Genomic DNA, 22,087 nt, shown 5'->3' on the forward strand with positions numbered 1-22,087 from the left:
AAAAAAAAAAAAAAAAAAAATGAAGCTATCCATTTCTACTCATCCAGAGTCACAATCCAGGAAATTAAAGAGCCACATTTTAAATTCAGGCTATTTGGCTTCACTCTAAATTGGCAAATTCTGTTCCATACCAACTGTCATAAGTCACTAAGGTTTTTTTTAGTTGTAGATTATTGGAAATTACATGAACTACTTAATAACCTTCTATTTTTTTTAAAGAAATAGCCAAGATAGAAGCTTGCAAAATGATTAATAGTAATGTACTTTATTAATGTATGTCAGGTGTACAAATGAGTGGTATTTCCACATATGTATTTAGTATGCTTTGATTGTATTTACTTTCTCCATTATTCTTTCTTTCTTTCTTTTTTTTTTTTTTTGGGTCCAGTTGTGGGGCCTGAACTCTGGGCCTGGGCGCTGTCCTTCAGCTCAAGGCTAGCACCCTACCACTTGAGCCACAGCGCCACTTCCGGCTTTTTTTCTTTTTTGCTTATGTGGTGCTGGGGAATTGAACCCAGGGCCTCATGCATGCAAGGCAAGTGCTCTACCACTGAGCCACCTTCCCAGGCCTCCATTATTTTTTCTTATTCCCTTTCTCTTTTCTTCTTCCTCATTTTTTTTGGTGGGTCTGGGGTTTGAACTCAGGGCCTAGGCACTGTCCCTGGCTTCTTTTGTTCAAGACTAGTACTCTACCACTTGAGCCACAGTACCACTTCCGGGCTTTTCTGAGTAGTTTATTGTAAATGAGAGTCTCACAGACTTTCCTGGGTGGGGTGGTTTCAAACTGCAATTTTCATATCTCAGCCTGAGTCATTGGTGCCTGGCTTTTTTGTTGTTGTTGTTTTGTTTTGATTTGTTGGTCATGGGGCTTGAACACTGAGCCTGGGCGCTGTCCCTGAGCTCTTCAGCTCAAGGTGGGCGCTATCCTACTTGAACCACAGCACCATTTCCACTTTTCTGGTGGTTAATTGGAGATAAGAGTCTCAAGAACTTTCCTGCCCTGGCATGAGCCACTGCTGGCCCAGTTTTTCTTGTTTTTTTTTTTTTTTTTTTTACAATTTTTAATGAGTTTTACTATTTTTGTTGTTTTTGTTGGTCATGGGGCTTGAACTCTGGGCCTGGGCACTGTCCCTCAGCTCTTTAGCTCAAGGTTAGCACTCTACCACTTGAGCCACAGCTCCATTTCCCACTTTTTCTGCTTATGTGATGCTGAGGAATCGAACCCCAGGCCTCATGCATGTGAGGCAAGCACTCTACCACTGAGCCACCTTCCCAGCCAAGTTTTACTATTTCTGTACATAGATAAATTGCATTTCATTCATATTCACCCCCATCATCTTCTCTTGTTCTTTTATCCTTGCCGGTCCCTTTCAATAATCAACATTTTACATTTGTGTCATTTTTTTCTGAATGAGAAGAAACATCAGTTTGTCTTTTTGAGTCTTGGTTGTTTTGTTTAACATGATAATCTCCAGTTCTATAAAATTTCCTGCAAATGTCATAATTTTCTTCTTTATGGTTGAATGATACTCCATTGTGCATATATAGCACATTTTGTTTATTCACTTATCGGTTGTTATGTTCCTATGGTGAGTCTATAGCTTAGCTGTTGTGAATAGTCCTACAATAAACATGATTGTAACATGACAATTTAATTTTTTTTTTTTTGTGCCAGTTTTGGGGCTTGAACTCAAGGTCTGGGCACTGTCCCTGAGCTTCTTTTTTGCTCAAGGCTATCACTCTACCAGTTGAGCCGTAGAGCTACTTCCATCCTCTTCTGTTTATGTGGTATTGAGGAATTGAATCCAGGGCTTCATGCATGCTAGGCAAGCACTCTACCACTAAGCCACATTCCCAGCCCCAATTTAATAAATTTTGTTATCCCTTTTCCCTTCCCCTTGCTCAGTTCTTCTGCCCTGCTTCTTTCAGCTGAGACTCAGCTCCAAAGAAGTAGGGAAGAATTTCAGGTTTTGCTCTGGAGTGCATTAAAGAATATGATCATTTTCTTGTAATAGGCCATGGAGCAGATGAATAGCTGCACAGCTCTTCAGCACCTTGATTTGTCAGACAATAACATACCCCAGATAGGTGACTTATCTAAATTGAGATCCCTGAAGGTAAGCATGTTTTCTATGTCATTTTTATTGTTGTATTCCAAAATAACAAGGGAAAGTGATCTGATTAACCTAAAACCACCTTACCATATATGAAGAATAAATTAGTTTTAAGAGTTCTACTAGAGTACTAGAAATTAAGTATGAGGCATTTTTTTGTTCATCTTTTCTTTTCTTTTTTTTCCTTTATCTTTTTTGGGGGTGGGAGAAGGGCAGTTTCTTATTGTCCCAGGCTGGTCTTGAGCTACTCTGCTCAAGTGAATACTGGTCCTGGGGTTTAAACTGTAGGCCTGGGCTCTTCCTAAGCTTTTGTGCTCAACGCTAGTGTTTTCCCACTTGAGCCATAGCTCCACTTCTAGCTTTTTTTGAGTAATTTATTGTAATAAGAGTCTCATGGACTTTACTGCCCAGGCTGGCTTCAAACTTTAGTCCTCAGATCTTTGCCTCCTAGGTAGCTAGGATTACAGGTGTGAGCCATTATAGACATGAGCCACTGGTGCCCAGCCATATTGCACTTTTTATGGCAGATAATGTATTATACATTCAAATAACAGATGGAATCAACAGTTTCAAAAATCTTTTGGGCTTTTTCTTTACTTTTCTTTCATTGGGTCAAATGGATGCTTAGAAGCCTTAGAAGCATTATCTTAGCTCTGTTCTCACATCTCAAGTAGAAATCATTTTTAGTAATCCTTATTCTAAACAGCCAGGTGCTGTCCTGAGAGATGCTAAGAGAATTCTCATGAACAGAAGGTGATAGAATATGTGAGTGTGTGTGTATGTGTGTGTGTGTGTCTGTGTATCTGTGTGTGTGTTTGTGTGTGTGTCTGTGTGTGTGGCTCTGTCTGTGTCTTCATGTTCTGGAATGAAGGTATGGTAATCTGATCATAATCCTGGGTACTCAGAGTGATGAATTTGTTCTTGATTGTTGCTGACTTATGTGACATTCTACCTTCCTTTGGCTCTTAGTTACTAAAAACTATGTAGTTATAGGTATGAGATGTGCCTTACCTCTCCGTTTTGGAAACTTTGCTTTAAAATTTAGCATTTAAAAGGAAGTAAGTGTGCTGGAAATTGCTTTGCACCTAATCTCATAGCATGTTAGTTACTTCATTAAGCATGCATCCCTAGACTAGGTTTTAACCTTCCGTGAGCTTCAGATGTTGAGATGTTGATATGAGAGAAAGTGAAACCAAAAGTTCACTTAGGATCCTTCTAAGTATTAATAGTCTTTGATTTGTGTATAATGAGAAGTACAACAATAGATTTCTTTGTTCATTTTATTTGTTTTATTTTGTGCTGATACTGGGACTTGAACTTAGAGCCTAAATCTTTTGCTTCATCTGCTTGTCCTTGGCCAGCATTCCGCTACTGGAGCCATGCCTCTTTCGTGCTATGTTTTGCAGATTATTTGGAGATGATTTCGAAGACTTTTCTGCATGGGCTAGCTTCAAACTGCAATCCTTCACGTCTTAATCTCCTAAGTAGCTAGGATTATAGGTGTGATATTGTCAAAACAGAACAGAACCCTTTGTGTCTATTCATTTGTAATGAATCCATACTATTTTTATTTTCAAGACACTGCTTTTACATGGAAACATCATCACCTCTCTTAGAATGGCACCTGCTTATCTACCCAGAAGTCTTGCTATACTTTCTTTGGCAGAAAATGAAATTCGGGACTTAAATGAGGTAAAATTTGAAGATACTTTATACGACCCAGGAAAGTGGAGAGTCTGAGAGAGCCAGAGGACTGGTTTGTGAGCTCATTTTATACTTTGAGCATCTTAGAAGAAAATGCCATCATGATAAAACCACTTGACCTTAGAATGCTCACTGTTTTTTGTTTTGTTTTTTCCTACTTTCCTTTATTTTGTGTAGGCTAGTATTGGTACCTAAACTCAGGGTCTGGGCATTGTCCTTTAGCTTTTTTACTCAGGGCTAGTGCTCTACCACTTGAGCTGCAGCTGTACTCTGGCTTTTTGGTGGTTAATTAGAGGTAAGAGTCTCATAGACTTTCCTGCCTGGGCTGGCTTTGAACCACAATCCTTAGATCTCAACTTTCATAGTAGCTAGGATTACAGGCATGAGCCAATGTCACCCAGCTCTTTTCTTTTGTCTTTTTTTTTGCCAGTCCTGGGGCTTGAACTCAGGGCCTGGGCATTGTCCATAGCTTCTTTTGCTCAGAGCTATAGCATTCTACCACTTGAGCCGCAACACCACTTCCAGCCTTTTCTGTTTGTGTGGTATTGAGGAATTGGACCCCAGTCTTCATGCATGCTAGGCAAGCATTCTACCACTAAGCCACATTCCCAGCCCTCCTGCTTTCTTAATGTGGGTCACTCATTAAAGCTTGGTTTCATTTGTAATGCTGTAATTAGCATCCCTTGGAAGATGATTGTTGGTAGAGGTTAATAAGGCATATTTTCCACCTTACCCTAGCTGTTCTTTATTTTCAAAGTAGTATTCTCTTTGCTGGGAAATAGTGCTGTTACTTTGTAAGAACTCTTTGTGCAGCAATGAAAAATGGCTGTATTGTTGAAATTTTAGAAGTCAGAGGCTAATAGAAGAGTAGTACTTATTGCTTTCCAGAATAAGAGGGAAATTGTTGCATTCTCAAATGATGCCAAAGGGTGTGTAATCAGTTGAAGCACATTCACAGTGAATAGTCTATTTTGTTCATCAAAGATATTCTTTGTTCCAGATCTCTTATTTGGCATCCCTTACTGAATTGGAGCAGTTGTCAATTATGAACAATCCTTGTGTGATGGCAACACCTTCCATTCCAGGGTTTGACTACCGGCCATATATTGTCAGCTGGTGTTTAAATCTCAGAGTCCTTGATGGATATGTGATTTCTCAGAAGGAAAGGTGAATACTTCCTTGGTATCATATTAATTATGAAAGTTAACAAAAAGATCATTTTTAGCTTAATTACATATTAACTACAGATTAATAAATTGAATATTTCTTACAAGCTGTGGTTAGAAATTAAGATAATGGGGCTGGTCAGGTGGCTCAGTGGTAGAGTGTTTGCCTTGCATGCATAAGGCCCTGGGTTTGATTCCTCAGCACCACATAAGCCGAAAAAGCTGGAAGTGGCACTGTGGCTCAAGTGGTAGAATGCTAGCCTTGAGCTGAAGAGCTGAGGGACAGTGCCCAGGCCTATAACTGACAAAAAAAAAAAGAAATGAAGATAATGCATATAGTAGCATATAGAAAATTATACACTGATCTATGTGCTGGTCATTTGGGACTGTTTCCCCTTTCTTAAAAAAGGACAAGGTATGAATATCAGCTATAGAGGTTGGAGCCTTTGGATCTAACTTAATACTCATAACAATTTACTTTCTAAAAGTTCTTTTGTTAACTCTGTTAGGAATTTAGAACACTTTTGCATAGATACTAGGTTATGTATATTTTACAGAATCTCAGATTAATCTCATAAAATCTTATAATTTTTTACTTATTTGCTGTGCCCAGAACTAATGTTCTGGGCTCTTCTTTTTTTCTTTCTTTTTTTTTTTTTGTCAGTCATGGGACTTGAACTCTGGACTTGGGTACTGTCCCTAAGATCTTTTGTTTAAGGCTAGAGTTCTACCACTTTGAGCCACAGTGCCACTTCCGATTTTCTGGTGGTTAATTGGAGATAAGAGTGTCCCTGACTTTCCTGCTCATGCTGGTGTTGAACCACAATCCTCAGACCTCAGCCTCCTGAGTAGCTAGGACTATAGGCATGAGCCAGCAGTGCCCAGCTGAAAGATTTTTTGTTGTTGTTGGTGGTGATCGTGGGGCTTGAACTCAGGGCCTGGGTGGCATTCCTGAACTTTTTTGCTCAAGATTAGCATTCTACCACTTTGAGCCACAGTGTCACTTCCACCTACAACTTTTTATATATGAAAAAGAAATCTTAGCCAGACACGAGTGGCTCACGCCTGTAATCCTAGCTACTGAAAACCACCCTGGGTAGGAAAGTCTGTGAGACTCTTATCTCCGATTACCCACCAGAAAACCAGAGTGGAGCTGTGGCTCAAGAGGTAGTGCTACCCTTGAGCTAAAGAGTGCAGGGACAGCACCCAGGCCCAGAGTTCAAGGCCTATGGGACCGACAAAAGAAAAAGAAATATTAGTATCTTAGACCTAATTGCTCTTATAATGATGCATTTGGGAAATTGTACAAAATACCTAAGCAAAGAACTCAAGGCAGTTGGGTACCAGTGGCTCACTTCTGTAATCCTAGCTATTCAAGAGGCTGAGATGAGAGGATCACAGCCAGCCTGAAGAAGGAAAGTCTGTGAGACCTTTATCTCCACTAAACTACCCAAAACGCCAGAGTGGAGTGGTGGCTCAAGTGGTAGAGCCCTATTCTTGGGCAAAAAAAAGCTCAGAGACAGCACCAGGCCCTGAATTCAAGACTCTTAAGTGCATGTGCTAGTACTGGCACACACATACAAAATCATTTTTCTAAGTCTTTTGATATATTCTTTTGCATAATTGATAGGTGGATATGGAGATATGATGAGATTAAGGTTTGATTTGTACTGGGGCTTGAGCTTAGGCCATTGCAATCTTCCTTAGCTTTTCCACTCAAAGTTAGTGCTCTACTACTTCAGCCACACTTCCACTTCTGGCTTTTTGATGGTTAAATGGAGATAAGAGTCTCTTAGATTTATCTGCCTGAGCTGGCTTTGAACCTCAATCCTCACATGTCAGCCTACTACTAAGTAGCTAGGATTGCAGGTTTGAGTTACTAGCACCCGTGGAGGACTACCTTGTGGATTCTCTTGGCTACTATGAAATTCCCATGGTCTTGCTATTACTGACTATTAATGATCACTACATATAATCACTAGTTCATCATTGATTCTGAAATGATGAATTTTATTTGAATTTTTTAGTTTTTGCACTGCAGCTTTGAACTCTGTACTTTGTTTCTAAGCAAGCACTCTTATACATTAAGCCAGGTTCCCAGATCTTTTTGCACTCTGTGTGTGTGTGTTTATGTGTGTGTGTGTCTGTGTCCCCAGCTCTTTTTGCACTCTGTGTGTGTGTGTGTGTGTGTGTGTGGCTTAAACTCAGGGCCCAAGCACTGTCACTAGACATTTTTGCTTAAGGGTAGCACTCTACCACTTGAGACACAGCTCCATTTCCAGCTTGTTGGTGGTTAATTGGAGATGAGAGTCTCACAGACTTTCCTGCTGGGCTGTCTTTGAACTGTGGTCCTCTGATCTCAGCCCCCTGATGGCTAGGATTATAGGAGTGGGCCCTCAGTACCAGCCTTGATTTTTTTTTTTTTGTCAGTTGTGGGGCTTGAACTCTGGGCCTGGGTGCTGTCCCTCAGCTCTTCAGCTCAAGGCTAGTGCTCTACCACTTGAGCTACAGTGCCACTTCCAGTTTTCTGCATGGTTTATTGGAGATAAGAGTCTCATGGAGGGCTGGGAAGGTGGCTCAGTGGTAGAGCACTTGCCTTGCATGCTCAAGGCCCTGGGTTCGATTCCTCAGCACCACATAAGAAAAAAGCCGGAAGTGGTGCTGTGGCTCAAGTGGTAGAGCGCTAGCCTTGAACTGAAGAGCTGAGGGACAGCGCCCAGGCCCAGAGTTCAGGCCCCACAACCGGACCCAAAAAAACAAAACAAAACAAAAAGAGTCTCATGGACTTTCCTGCCTGGCCTGGCTTTGAACTGTGATCCTCAGATCTCAGCATCCTGAGTAGCTAGGATTAAAGGCATGAACCACCAGCACCTGGCATCCTTGATTTGTTTTTAAAATAGATTCTCAAGTTTATGCCCAGGTAAGCCTGGACTATGATTCTCTTATTAATGCTTTCTGCATACTCAGCATTTTGTTGGTTTAGTTGGGGGTCTTGCAAACTTTCTGCCTGGCCTTCAACCTCAGTTTTCCCAATCTTTGTCTACTGAGTAGCTAGGATTACAGGCGTGAGCTACTGTGCCTGGTGTATTTTTTTTTTTTTAATGTCATTATGAAGTAGTGCCTTTAAATGTGGTTAATGTATTTGGACTTTTCAGTTTGACAGAGTTAATGAGGGAACATTCATTGTTGCTTTGAAAATAATTGTAAAAAATCTAGAAACAGTACTGTCAACCTGTGGAAACATATCTAAGTGTGGGGAAAAAATGTACAAATCATTATCTCTATATCTATGAAAAACAGCCAGTGGTTTTTATAAAGGTAAATAAGGAAGGAAAATCACTGTTGCTTAGCAGTGTGTTTGGACCTTCCCAGTACCATCATCCTTTCTTTATTTCCCTCAATTCCAGTTTGAAAGCTGAGTGGCTCTATAGTCAAGGGAAAGGGCGAGCCTATCGGCCTGGCCAGCACATTCAGCTTGTCCAGTATCTGGCTACAGTTTGTCCTCTTACTTCTACATTGGGCCTGCAAACTGCAGAAGATGCCAAACTAGAGAAGATTCTGAGTAAACAGAGGTAAGCCCATCTACTTTTATCAGGTAATGAATTCACAGGTAAAAATACCCGTCAGTCCTTCAGATGATGATAGTAGGTCAGTGCTTTGGTCCATGTTTCAGGGTAGTTAGGCTTGTCATTTCAGCAGTCCTGTAGGAGTGCTGTGCTACACAGTGCAGCTCACCCACAGGAACTGTATTGCTAATCACTCTTTGAGTAGAAGGAGCCAAATAATGTGGTTTGGGGCAATGGGATATGTGGTGTGATGTGTGTGTGTGTGTGTGTGTGTGTGTGTGTGTGTGTGGTGTGCGTGTGCGTGTGCGCACCCATGCATGCATGTGGAATCCTGGGACTTGAACTCAGGGCTGAGCCTCTTTTAGCTCAAGTCTAGTGCTCTACCACTTGAGCCACAGCTCTACTAATGGCTTTTTGGAAGTTTTTAGAAATCAGAGATGCAGACTTTTTGCCCAGGCTGGCTTTGACCAAATCCTCAGTGCCTAGTAAACAATAGGATTTTTTTTTTGCCTTTCCATTTTTATTAGCAAATATTAGTTGTACACAGAGATGTCACTGGGGTGTTTTCATATTTGCATAAGTGTAGCCCAGTCCAACCCATCCCCTTCATCACCCGGCCACTTCTTGTACCACTGTCAACAGATTTCAGTTCTATTTTCTGCTTTATTCACACCCCTATGACCTCTCCCTTTGTCCTTTCCTCTCCCTGACTCCCACTTCCAAACAGATCTGTTTTACATTCCTATCCTTCATTATTTTAAAGGGCTAGATTTTTCCTTTTTCTTTAAAAATATTTAAAATGGTTAGTATAAAGGTGAGGGGTTACAGTTATGTAAGTCAGGTAAAGAGTACATTTCTTCTGGAACAATGTCACCCTTTCCCTTGCTTTCTCTCAATTTTTCCCTCCCATTTCCATCCATTGTAACAATGGGATTTTTTAAATACTTTTTTTTTATAGTCTAAATACTGTACTGAGGGGTTACAGTTACTTGAGCAAGGTAATGAGTACATTTCCTATCAAGCATTGTTGCCTCCTCCTTTGTTTTTCCCCTACTATCCCTTCCCTCCTACCTCCTCAACTACACTCCCCCTCTCCCCCCCAACAATGGGATTTTTTTTTTTTTTCAGCCCTGGGGCTTGAACTCAGGGCCTGGACTTTGTTCCTGAGTTCTTTTGCTCAGGGCTAACACTCTAGCACTTTGAGCTACTGCACCACTTCTGGTTTTCTGGTGGTTAATTGGAGATAAGAGTCTCACAGACTTTCCTGCCCTGGCTGTCTGAACTGTGATCCTTAGAGCTTAGAGCTCAACCTCCTGAATAGCTAGGATTACAGGTGTGAGCCACAAGTACTTGGCTAACAATGGAACTTTTGTTGTTGTTGTTGTTGCTTTTGGGCCTGAACTCTGGGCCTGGGTGCTTTCTCTGAGCTCTTCAGCTCAAGGCTAGTGCCACTTCCAGCTTTTTCGGCTTATGTGGTGCTGAGGAATCAAACCCAGGGCCTCATGCATGCAAGGCAAGCACTCATCACAGAACCATCGTCCCAACCCCTAACAATGGATTTTTTTTTTTTTTTTGGTCGTGGGGCTTGAACTCTGGGCCTGAGCGCTGTCCCTGCGCTCTTCAACTCAAGGCAAGCACTCTACCACTTGAGCTATCGTGCCACTTCCAACAATGGAATTTTTTTTTTTTATTTTATTTGTGAAGATACTGTACAGAGGGGTTACAATTACATGGGCAGGATAATGCGTACATTTCTTACCAAGCATTGCAGCCTCCTCCTTTTGTTTACCCTTCACATCCCTTCCCAGCCTCCCCCCTCCCCCCAACAATGGAATTTTTAATGAAATGTTTTTGTGAAGGACTCAGATGGCAGCTCAGTGGGAGACCACTTGTCATAGCATGTGTAAAGATTTGGTTTGATTCTGTGTCTCAAAAATAAATATTTGGCTTTTTAACGTAGGTACAGCATATGGGCTTTAAAATACTAATACTAAAAAACATCCAGAAACACTTAGTAGTTTTTTTTTTTTAAATTTATCCAGGAACAGAGTTTGAACTCAGAGCTGTGCTTGCTCAGCTGATACTCTGCCACTTGAGTACATCTCCATCTTTAGTCGTCAGCTACCAGAGCCTGCCTTTAAATGTTTGTATATATGCAAATGTGTGCATGTGATAGTGTCTATCCATGTAATTTAAAAATAAATTTTAACCTTTTTTTTTTGTTGTTCATTATGTTGAACTCTGGGCTTGAGCACTGTCCCTGAGCTCTCCAGCTCAAGGCTGGTGCTCTACCACTTGAGCCACAGCACCACTTCTGGTTTTCTGGTGGTTGTTTGTAGATAAGAGTCTCATAGACTTTCTTGCGGAGGCTGGCTTTGAACCTCAATCCTCACATCTCAGCCTCCTAAAGTAGCTAGGATTATTTGCGTGAGCCACTGCTACCCAGCAATTTTCATCTTTTTTTCCCCAGTGCTTTCAAATGAGACTATGTAATTTGCCAGTGACTGAAGTTACCTATGAATGAACTTGTAAATATCAGAGTTTAATGATTTTTTTTTTTAGGTTTCACCAGAGACAGTTGATGAACCAAAGCCAAAATGAAGAGTTTGCTCCTATTGAACTAAGGGCACCCCTGTCACCTGAGCATTCAAGCCCTGTTCAAGATTGCCAGTTAGCCCAGGAAAATGGTGAGAAATTAATTTATCTCTGGTTATTTTTCTTAAATTATTTGATTTACTAGCTATCACAGCACATATGTATTTTTTAGTTTAATTTGTTATTAAAGAGGTGATATATAGAGGGGTTACAACTACATGAGTCAGGCAATGCATACATTTCTTTCATACGGTGTCTTCCCTCACACTCTCTTCTGATTCCTCCCTCTCGTCTCTAACCATGAGCTGTGTAGTTCACTTTTATTGATGTCCAGTGAGCTCCACTGCTGCAATTTACCCTTTTCCCCTCTCACTCCACCTTCCTGAAGATACATACATGTATATACCATACATAAGGTAAAGAAGACAGAAACATCAAAAACTAAAATTTGAATCAGGCGCTGGTGGCTCATGCCTGTTATCCTAGATACTGAGGAGGCTGAGATCTGAGGATTGCTGTCAGAAGCCAGCCTGAGCAGAAAAGTCCCTGGGAAGACTTTTATCTCCAACTAACCACTCAAAATCCTTAAGAGGCGTTATGGCTCAGGTGCTAGCCTTGAGCACAAAGAGGCTCAGGGACAGTGCTTTGGCCCTGAGTTCAAGCCCCACAACTGACCAAAACAAATAAAATCCCCCCAAACCACCTAAAAATTAAGTTTGTTTCAGTATGTACATTATTTTGTATAAATGTGAAGAGACACTTAGGCATTACATCTTTGTGATTCTCCTCTAAGGCTATCTTCTTTTGGTCTTACAGTATGTAACTGTCTAGAATCTTGTAAAATTTGTCATATCCCAGTGATTTTTAGGTATAATTTCCACATATCAGAGAGAACATGTGCCATTAGTCTCTCTGATCTTAACTTACCAGACTTAACATGATTTGTTCCACTTCTGTCCTTTTCCCTGCAAATGACATTATGTTATTCTTTCTGATGACTGTGTAAAATTCCATTGTGTATAGGAAGCACATCGGACTCTTTCCATATGTTAGCTATTGTGAATACTGCAGTAATGAACATGGATGTGCAGGTGTCTTTATCATATCCTGGCCCAGGATGTTCAGGATAAATGCCCAGGAGTTGTCTGGCTGGGTCATAGGGAAGCTCTGTTTAGGGTTTTTTTGGGGGGGAGGGGTCCAGTCGTGGGGCCTGAACTCTGGGCCTGGTCGCTGTCCCTCAGCTCTTCAGCTCAAGGCTAGCATTCTACCACTTGAGCCACAGCGCCACTTCTGGCTTTTTCTGCTTATGTGGTGCTGAGGAATTGAACCCAGGGCCTCATGCTTGCAAGGCAAGCACTCTACCACTGAGCCACCTTCCCAGCCCCTCTGTTTAGTTTTTCTTAAGAACCCCAAGGCTACTGTCCAGAGTGGTTGTACTAGTTTACATTCCCATTCCCACAAACAGTGCAATAGGGCTCCTTTGTCCTCACATCTCTGCCATCATTTGTTGCTGTTCAACTTCACAACATTGGACAGTCTTACTGGGGTGAGATGGAGTCTCAGAGTTGTTTTCATAATATTTCCTTTGTGGCCAGGGATTATGAGCATTTCCTCATGTGTTTCTTTACCATTCTTACCTCTTCAAAGAAGTCTCTTTTTAGCTCAGTTGCCTATTTAGTGATTCGTTTATTATGTTTGGGAGGGATTAGTTTCTTGAACTCCTTGTATATACTGGATATTAGGCCTTTGTTATATTGTTGATAAAGTTCTTTTCCCGGTTGGTTGGCTGTCTTTCTAGTTTGGTCACTATGTCCTTAGCTGTGAAGAAACCTTTGATTTTTTTTTTTTTTTTTTTTTGCCGGTCGTGGGGCCTGAACTCTGGGCCTGGGCGCTGTCCCTCAGCTCTTCAGCTCAAGGATAGTGCACTACCACTTGGGCCACAGCGCCACTTCCAGCTTTTTCTGCTTATGTGGTGCTGAGGAATTGAACCCAGGGCCTCATGCATGCAAGGCAAGCACTCTACCACTGAGCCACTTTCCCAGCCCCGAAACCTTTGATTTTGATGTAGTTCTACTTGCCAAGTCTCCTATCTGTTGTGTCCCCTGAGGCTCTATTAAAGAAGTTTCTGCCTATATCTACAGGTTCTAATGTTTCTCCTACTCTTTCTTGTAGTAGTTTCAAAGTTTCAGGTCTGACATTGAGGTCTTTGATTTGCTTTAAATTGATATTAGCATAACACATCTTTTTGAAGTATTTATAAAGTACTTTTCATGGCTGGGCACCAATGATTCATGCCTATAATTCTAGCTACTCAGGAGGTTAAGATCTGAGTATCATGGTTCAAAGCCAGCCCTAACAGAAAAGTCTGTGAGACTCTTCACCAGAAAACTGGAAGTGGCACAGTGGCTCCAAGTGGTAGAGTGCTAGCCTTCAGCAAAAGAGCTCAGGGACAGTTCCTGTGCCCTGAGTTCAAGCCCATGACCGACAAAAATAAAAGTATTTTTCATTAGTTTAAATTATCTTTTGAATATTTTATTTTTATATATACATGTTTGATATTTTATATGTATATGGCACATAATTTTGTATATATAGGTATATGTGTGTATAACTCAATACATATGTTTAATTATATATTATAGAATTATATTTCTAGTTTTTAAAAATCCTTCTAAAAATATATGGATATTTTTTATGTGGGTCGTGGGGCTTGAACTCTGGACCTGAGCGCTGTCCCTTAGCTCTTCAGCTCAAGGCTGAGCCACAGTGCTACTTCCACTTTTCTGAGTGGTTTATTGGAGATAAGAGTCTCAAGCCTTTCCTGCCCCGGCTGACTTTAAACTGCCATCCTCAGATCTCAGCCTCCTGAGTAGCTAGGAGATTACAGGCGTGAGCCACCGGTGCCCAGCTTTTTTGTTTTGTGCCAGTTCTGGAGCTTGAACTCAGGACCTGAGCTCTGAGCTTTTTTTTCCCCCTGAAGGCTAGTGCATTACCACTTGAGCCACAGCTCTACTTTTTTAGCAGTTAATTGGAGATAGGAATCTTACAGACTTTCCTGCCTAGACTGGCTTCAAACCAAGATCCTCCTCAGTATCAGGGATTACAGTTGTGCATTACCAGTGCCCAGCTGAGAATTCATTTCCTTAAAAATGTTTGGTTTGAACATAAAAGTATGATTGTTTGGAGAAGGGTAACTAGTAGGAAGGAGGATGGGAAAAATAGAGTGGAGGGTGAATATGTTTGCAATCATTGTGTGCATATATGAAAAAGTCACTATGAAACCCATATCAAAATTTATTAGGAGGAAGGAGAGAATGTAGTTGAGAGGTGGGAAGAAAGGGATGGTAGGGAAAAACCAAGGAGGAGGCAACAATGCTGGATAAGAAACGTACTCATTACCTTGCTCATCTAACTGTAACCCCTCTGAACAATATTTTCACAATAAAAAACATAAAAAAGTAATAGGGTGATTTTATGATCAAGATATGTGTGTGAATGTCTGGAAATACCACAATGAAACCCATCACTGTAATTAATATGTTAATTAAAAAATGCTTGGTTTGGTGTTTTAGGAATCTTAGAGGAAATCATTGAATGTATTTGTGTGTGTGTTTGTATGTGTTTGTGTGTATTTTGGTGTACTTTAGGGATTAGATTACTTTACAAAGGGTATAGCTAAAAAAATCTTTAAATATTTAGTGATTCAAATAATATTCTGTTGATTCTTCTAGAACCTGTCATCCAAGTCAACTCTTGGGTTGGATTAAGCAGTAATGATGATCAGTTATATGCTGTTCTGAATAACTTTCCAGCCTCTGCAAATACTACAAGATATTCTCGAAATGACCTGCACCTAGAAGATATACAGACGGATGAGGACAAGTTAAACTGTAGTCTTCTTTCTTCAGAGTCTACGTTCATGCCAGTTGCATCAGGACTGTCCCCAGTGTCACCCACCGTGGAACTGAGGCTGCAGGGCATTCACTTGAGCCTGGAAGATGATGGTGTTGCACAAGAATCGATGAAAGGGCTAGAAAATCAGGACATGAATAAGGAAGAGTTAAAGACTTTATGGGGTACAAGTGAGAGTTCTGTTCAAATTTTGAAAAGTAAGGTCTGTACAGAAGTCAGTGAGAAAGCTGGGCTAATACCTTGCCACGAGGCAATGATAGTCAGTGCAGTCTTGAAGGATGTTAACCATAGTCTTACATCTCTTCCTGAACCAGCTAGTCACAGTGTGTTGCATGCAGAACCACATAGTGACGAAACGATGTCTCAGATTACTTTAGGGGAACTTCCCTGCAGAATTTTAACCAAGGCATCTGTTGCTTTGGGACAAGACAGCATTGCCCTTCAGAAATTGAATGAAGCAGCCACCAAACTTCAGGCCTGTTGGCGAGGGTTTTATGCCAGGAACTACAACCCTCAAGCCAAAGAGGTGCGTTATGAAATCCGACTGCGCAGAATGCAGGAGCACATTGTCTGCTTAACTGATGAAGTACGGAGGTGAGTCAAAACCCTGTTGTGTGCTGTTTTGTTGGATTGGGGGTACCAGGTTATTATGTTGCTTCATAACACGGTGCTGCTCTGTCACACCTTACGTTCACACCTTATGTCCACTATTGGTTTACTTGTTTTTCTCCTACAATATTCAGAAAATATCTTGAGGACACAGATTATCATATGCATCTCCATCTCCCTCGCACAGCAATTGGTACATAGATGAAGTATCACAAAAATGTTGAATGAATGTTAGCTATATAATCATTTATAATTTTATTTTATTATTATTATTTTTTTTTTTTTGCCGGTCATGGGGCCTAAACTCTGTGCCTGGGCACTGTCCCTCAGCTCTTCAGCTCAAGGTTAGGACTCTACCCCTTGAGCCATAGTGCCACTTCCAGCTTTTTCTGTTTATGTGGTGCTGAGGAATTGAACCCAGGGCCTCATGCATGCAAGGCAAGCACTCTACCACTGAGCTACCTTCCCAGCCCTATCATCTATAATTTTAAACAGAGAAAAGTACAGATGATATAGAAAAACTAGAGCCAGGTGCTGGTTTATGCCTGTAATCCTAGCTACTCAGGAGGCTGAGATCTGAGGATCACAGTTCAAAGCCAGCCTGGGTAGGAAAGTCCGTGAGACTCTTACCTCCAGTAAACCACTAGAAAACTGGAAGTGGTGCTGTGGGTCGAGAAGTAGAGTGCTCGCCTTGAGCAGAAGAGCTGAGGGACAGCGCCCAAGCCCAGAGTTCAAGCCCCATGACCGACCAAAAAAAAAAGAAAAACTAGAAAAGCAGAAAATCCAAGATGTGGAGTCTTCCTAGAACCTAGAAGGTCAGATGAAAATTACAGTGAAAAGCAGAGATCAAAAAGGGGCTGACATTCTGAAACTGCAGTAGAAATTATTCTTTAATTCCATGTTCACATGGCTTACCAAATGCTAACCTAGGAAACTTAGGATTTCACCAGTCTTATAACTAGCCGTAGTAATATTATCAAATGGATGAGGAGAAAAACAGCAAAAGAACTAAGGGACAGCCAGATGGTAGGAAAACTAAGAAAGCAGACGTTCAGTTCCAACAGGTGAAGTGTTTCAGGAAGGGGGAGAGGTGCCAGAGGAAGGACAGAGAATTAGAATGTAGGTTATTTGTGACTATTGGTCTACAAAATGACCTTCTGGTTTCATGATTTGCTAAGGGGACTTAAAGAACTCAGGAAGACTGTTTTGTTCCTGGCTACAGTTTATGACACCAAAACATATAGATTTAAAATAATAAAGAGATAAAATGGCACCTAGGACAGAGTCCAGAGAGACGAGGTATAAGTTATTTTCTTCAAATTGAGTTATACATACAGCTTAATTTCTCACAGCTGTGATATGTGACTGCATAAACTCTGGCAAGAGTGTCCCTATCCAGGGTTTTTATTATAGGTCAGTCATATGAACCTTGAATTACTCAGACCTGACCTGATTTACTGAGATGGCCTGCACCTTCTGTACTCTCTGTGTATTTGGCTAGGAAGTTGAAGATGGGTGCAGAGGCAGTTAATTTTACTTATTTTTATCATTGGCAACACTTTGTAGAACGAGTATCTGAATTTCAGTCACCTCTCATTTGGCTGCTTCTTTTGAGTTGCACTTTAAAAACTAGATTCTAGAGGTCAAAGAGCCATGACTCAAGTGGTAGAGTAAATGTTTGGCCAGCAGAAGATCCTGAGTTCAAAACTCAGTACCGCCAAAAGAAAATCCCAAAACAAAACAAACCCTTAAGGTTTCAGGTTAGGTATTCTAAAAAGTGGAAATAATGTTATTAGATTTTATTTTATTTTATTTTTTTATTTTTTTTTTTGGTGCTGGTCTTGGTTCTTGAGCTCAGGGCCTAGGCAGTGTCTCTGAGTGAGCATTCTTACTTAAGGTTAACACTCCATCACAGCTCCACTTTTGGCTTTTTTCTTTTTGGTGGTTAAAATTGGAGATAAGAGTCTCATGGATTTCCTTCCAGGGCTGGATTCAAACCATGATCCTCAAATCTCAGCCTCGTGAATAGTTAGGTCACAGGGGTGAGCCACTGGCACTCAGCTTGTTAATAGATTTTTTTCTTCGGTCGTGGAAGCTGAACTTTGAGTCTGGGCGCTGTCTCTTAGCTCTTCATCTCAAGGCTAGTGCTCTACCACTTGAGCCACAGGGTTACTTCAGGCTTTTTTCTGCTTATGTGGTGCTAAGGAATTGAACCCAGGGCCTTATGCATTCGAGGCAAGCACTCTACCAACTTCTCAGCCCTTGTTAATAGATTATTAAGTTCTTTATAATGCAACCTTCCTTATATAAATGAATTATTTTACATCATTGCAGACTAAGAAAGGAAAGAGATGAAGAACGTGTTCAAAAATTTGTACAAGAGGAGGCTATGAGATTCCTTTGGAACCAGGTAAATCACTCATTATTTCCCTAGTAGATGTGAACAAAGAAGAGCTACTTTCCTCAAAAGAGAGTGTCATGATAACTTTCCAGTAGATAAAAAAGTTTCACAAAGCTAAACTTTTTATCCAGTTTAAAGTTTTGCATAGCTATTTATCTGAAATATTTGAATGAAAACTGACTAAGGTAGTATATATATGCATATCCTAAAAAATGCACACGAATGCATGTGCACACTTGAGAAATCAGGTTTAAACCATGCGATAGCATACTTTAGAGGTAGGTTAGGCAGTTGGTTTTATTAGTACTTCTTTCTTTTGTGCCAGTCTTGGGGCTTGAACTCAGGGTCTGGGCACTGTCCCTGAGCTTTTTTGCTTAAGACTAGTGCTCTACTATTTTGAGTGCCTGGCTCAAATATTTCTCAATAATAATTTCTTGGAAATATATATATATATATATATATTTCCAAGAAATTATTATATATATATATAATATACATATATATATTTTTTTGTTGGTTGTGGGGTTTGAACTCTGACCTAGGCACTGTCTCTGAGGTCTTCAGCTCAAGGCGAGTGGTCTACCATTTGAGCTATGGCACCACTTCGGATTTTCTGGTGTTTAATTGGAGATAAGAGTCTCATGGACTTTCCTGCCCAGGTTGGCTCTGAACCATGTTCCTCAGGTCTCAGCCTCCTGAGTAGCTAAAATTACAGATGTGAACCACCAGCGCCTGGCTCTTGGAAATTTTTTTTTTTTTTTGGGTCCGGTCGTGAGGCTTGAACTGTGGGCCTGGGCGCTGTCCCTCAGTTCTTCAGCTCAAGGCTAGTGCTCTACCACTTGAGCCACAGCGCCACTTCCAGCTTTTTTTCTTTTTGCTTATGTGGTGCTGAGGAATCGAACCTAGGGCCTCATGCATGCAAGGCAAGCGCTCTACCACTGAGCCACCTTCCCAGCCCTCTTGGAAATATTTTTATGAAATAATTTATTACAATAAAATTTGACCTATAAAATTAAAGATAATCAGCAAGGCACTGGTGGCTCATACCTATAATGCTAGCTTCTCAGGAAACTGAAAACTGAGGATTGTGGTTCAAAGCTAGCTAGCCAAGAAAGCCTGTGAGACTTTCATCTCCATGTAACCACCAAAAAGCTGGAAGTAGAGCTGTGGCTCAAGTGGTAGAGCACTAGTCTTGAGAGAGGGGAAAAAAAATGCTTAGGGTAGCATTCAGGCCCTGAATTCAAACCATAGTAGAGGCATACACTCACATATACACAGTCATATTTCAACAATTCAGTATGTTTTTAGACTTTTTAGAAAGTTGTGTATATTTATTTTTACATAAAAATTTCAAACTCTTACATGGATATCTAAAAAGAGGCTTTCTTTTGCTCTCTACTTATACTAGCATAGGCTGTAATCAGTCTTATCAGTTTTATTGAATAGAGATTGATGTACATTTTGGACATTATTGACCCCTTGGCACATGTACTGTTGTACTTCTCAGTGTTTTTCCAGTAGAAGCAAGAGAATTACTTTGGCCTATTATCATTGTCACAATGAGTCTGTTGTTGCTAAGGACCTATGTGACTTTGCCTGCCTGGTTTAGGCTAGGCATGCTATGAAAAGAATAATGGAGAATAATGAATGAAGACAGTTTTTAAGTCCAATTTTATGACTGCTGGAAAACAAAAAAAAATCTCAAAGGTGTGATTTTTATAATAAAACCGTGTATTTTGGTTTATAGGTAAGATCTTTACAAGCTTGGCAGGAGACAGTAAATCAGCGCCTGATTTCCTGGAATAAGGATGTTCCTCCTATATCGAGTACTCTGGTGCCATCTGAACCTCCACTATTCACACAAAGTCAGGACCTCTCTTTTGAACAAAATTCTGATTGGTTCATTGCTCAGGACCAAGTTCCTCAAGAAAAATCCTTACCTGAATTTCCAGATTCTGGTTTTCATTCTTCCCTAACAGAACAAGTTCAGTGTTTGCAAGATTCTTTGGATTTTGAAAACAATTCTACAGAAGATAGTGAAAGTTCCATAATGGGGAATTCCATTGACACAGTGAAATATGGCAAAGAGCCAGATTTAGAGGATGTTAGTGAAGAACATGGTGATTGGAGTAGGGAAAGCTCCCACACTGAGCAAGATAATAATCTGCTTGAACAATATTTAACTTCAGTTCAACAGCTTGAAGATGCCGAGGAGAGGACAAATTTTAATGAAGGATCAGGAGATAGTAAGCTTCATATATCTGGTTCCCCAGACAAGTTAGATGCCTTGTCTGACAGTGCTTCTGTAGAGGAGACCCAAAATGTATTTCCCACTTCACAAGATGAAATCAGCCAGGCACCAGAGAATTGTAAATTAAATGCAGAAGTTCAGGGGCAGCAGTCAGAATGTGATTCCACATTTCAGATATTGCATGTTGGTATTACTGTATAATATATCAGGCTTTTGGGAAATAGAAATGGATGTAATTTTTTTTAAAGAATATTTTCATTTGCCTTTCTGCTTTTTAAAGGGGGATACTACTTCCCTATTTTGTTACTATTTATATAAAATTGATATTCTTGTATCATATTTTTCAGATTCTAGATATTGAGTTGTTTTCATTTTGATTTTGCTAGCTTTTTGGCTCTAATCTATTAAATATTTATATTGAAAGCTATAGGTACTTTATTTCTTAATATTTGCATCAACAATGTCCTTTTATGTATTTCTTTCCTTTCAAAAACAGCTTCTTAAAAAAGTAGAAAAAATTGCATTAATAACAGACTAGAAGAATTTTGGTTCTTCTGAGAAAGTTATATAGTAAGAAATACAGTTTATTAAAATGAATATAAATGACAATTGTGAACTATTGAAATTTGCCAGAGTTCCTTGAAGTGAAAATGTATTGTTTAAAACTTTTTTTTTTTCCTTCTCTCTGAGTCAAGGGAAACTTTCATATAACTAAGTTGAGGAAGAAAAATGGAGATTATAGAATCTTTTTTCTTGTATTTGTGCTGGCAGTTGAATCCAGGGCTTTGAGCATGCTAAGCATGTGCTCTCCTATTGAGCTAGCCCCTCAGCCCGTATATTATCTGATTCTTAGTTATTAATTATTCTTAGGATAATTAAATTGTTTTATAGAAAACTTAGTAAATGTTGTAGATAAGTTTTAATGCATGAAGTAAAGTATTCCATCCAGAATTAAAATTAAGCTTACTTAGGCAACACAAGAATCTTTCTCTTTGATATGAAGAGAGGCTATGCTAGGCTCCATTCACTTGAAATAATGCCAAGGCCAAATTTTATGCCATTTTATCTTTTCATTGAGTGCTTTTTTATCCTACAGGCAAGCATTTATGTGCCAATGTATGGCCAGATATTAACGTATGTCTGTCTCCTCTGTTCTTGGTTGTATTTCCACACTTATAGTTGTACAAGGTTCAAGGCCATACCCTGTTTTTTGGTTTTGTTTTGTTTTAATTTTCTTTTCTTTCCAGCCTTGGGAATTCAACTCAGGGCCTTGTGCATGCCAGGCAAGTATTCTAACACAAAGCTACATTGCCAGCCCTCACTTCTAACCTCTGACCCATAGTGAAGAACATTTAAAATAAATACTAGTGGTAAAGTAGGAGTAATTATTTTTTTTTAAATTTTTACTACCTTATCTCTGACAAGTGCCACATTTGAAAGATAATTGAATGGTGGTTCAGAAAAAAATACATTTCCCTTTACCTGTTGAAATAGCTACATATCTGTAATTTCAGGAAGAAATAAAATTGTGTTTGAATGTTAAGGTAGATGATACATTTGTAAATAAGGATAATATTTTGAAGCTTGGTATTTTAATCTTTTAGGATGTGCTAAAATCCTTAAATAGCACATATCTGATTCTTTCAAACTTATGGAAGTTAAATATCCAGTATATAAGTGTTCTTTAAATTTGGGTGCTAAATGCCTAATCATTGTTCTGTTGCAGTCTGTAGATTCTCTTCTTTTGTCTTTTTACTTTTATTTTTGAG

The 22,087-nt window shown here is 39.9% G+C and overlaps 1 protein-coding gene across 1 annotated transcript in view; it reads left to right on the plus strand.

Annotated features, from left to right (window-relative positions):
* Positions 1 to 20,710, plus strand: part of Cep97 (centrosomal protein 97kDa) — a 26,740-nt gene extending 6,030 nt beyond the window's left edge. Inside the window, exons 4-11 of the mRNA XM_013024111.1 lie at positions 2,016 to 2,117; positions 3,693 to 3,806; positions 4,819 to 4,985; positions 8,392 to 8,556; positions 11,113 to 11,237; positions 14,877 to 15,651; positions 18,001 to 18,076; positions 19,815 to 20,710. Coding sequence (XP_012879565.1) covers positions 2,016 to 2,117; positions 3,693 to 3,806; positions 4,819 to 4,985; positions 8,392 to 8,556; positions 11,113 to 11,237; positions 14,877 to 15,651; positions 18,001 to 18,076; positions 19,815 to 20,519 — 2,229 coding nt within the window. The 3' untranslated portion in view covers positions 20,520 to 20,710. The remainder of the gene's footprint in view (positions 1 to 2,015; positions 2,118 to 3,692; positions 3,807 to 4,818; positions 4,986 to 8,391; positions 8,557 to 11,112; positions 11,238 to 14,876; positions 15,652 to 18,000; positions 18,077 to 19,814) is intronic.
* The last annotated feature ends 1,377 nt before the right edge of the window (positions 20,711 to 22,087 follow it).

Source organism: Dipodomys ordii, unplaced genomic scaffold, assembly GCF_000151885.1.
Source record: "Dipodomys ordii isolate 6190 unplaced genomic scaffold, Dord_2.0 Scaffold73, whole genome shotgun sequence".
Taxonomy (NCBI): Eukaryota; Metazoa; Chordata; class Mammalia; order Rodentia; family Heteromyidae; genus Dipodomys; species Dipodomys ordii.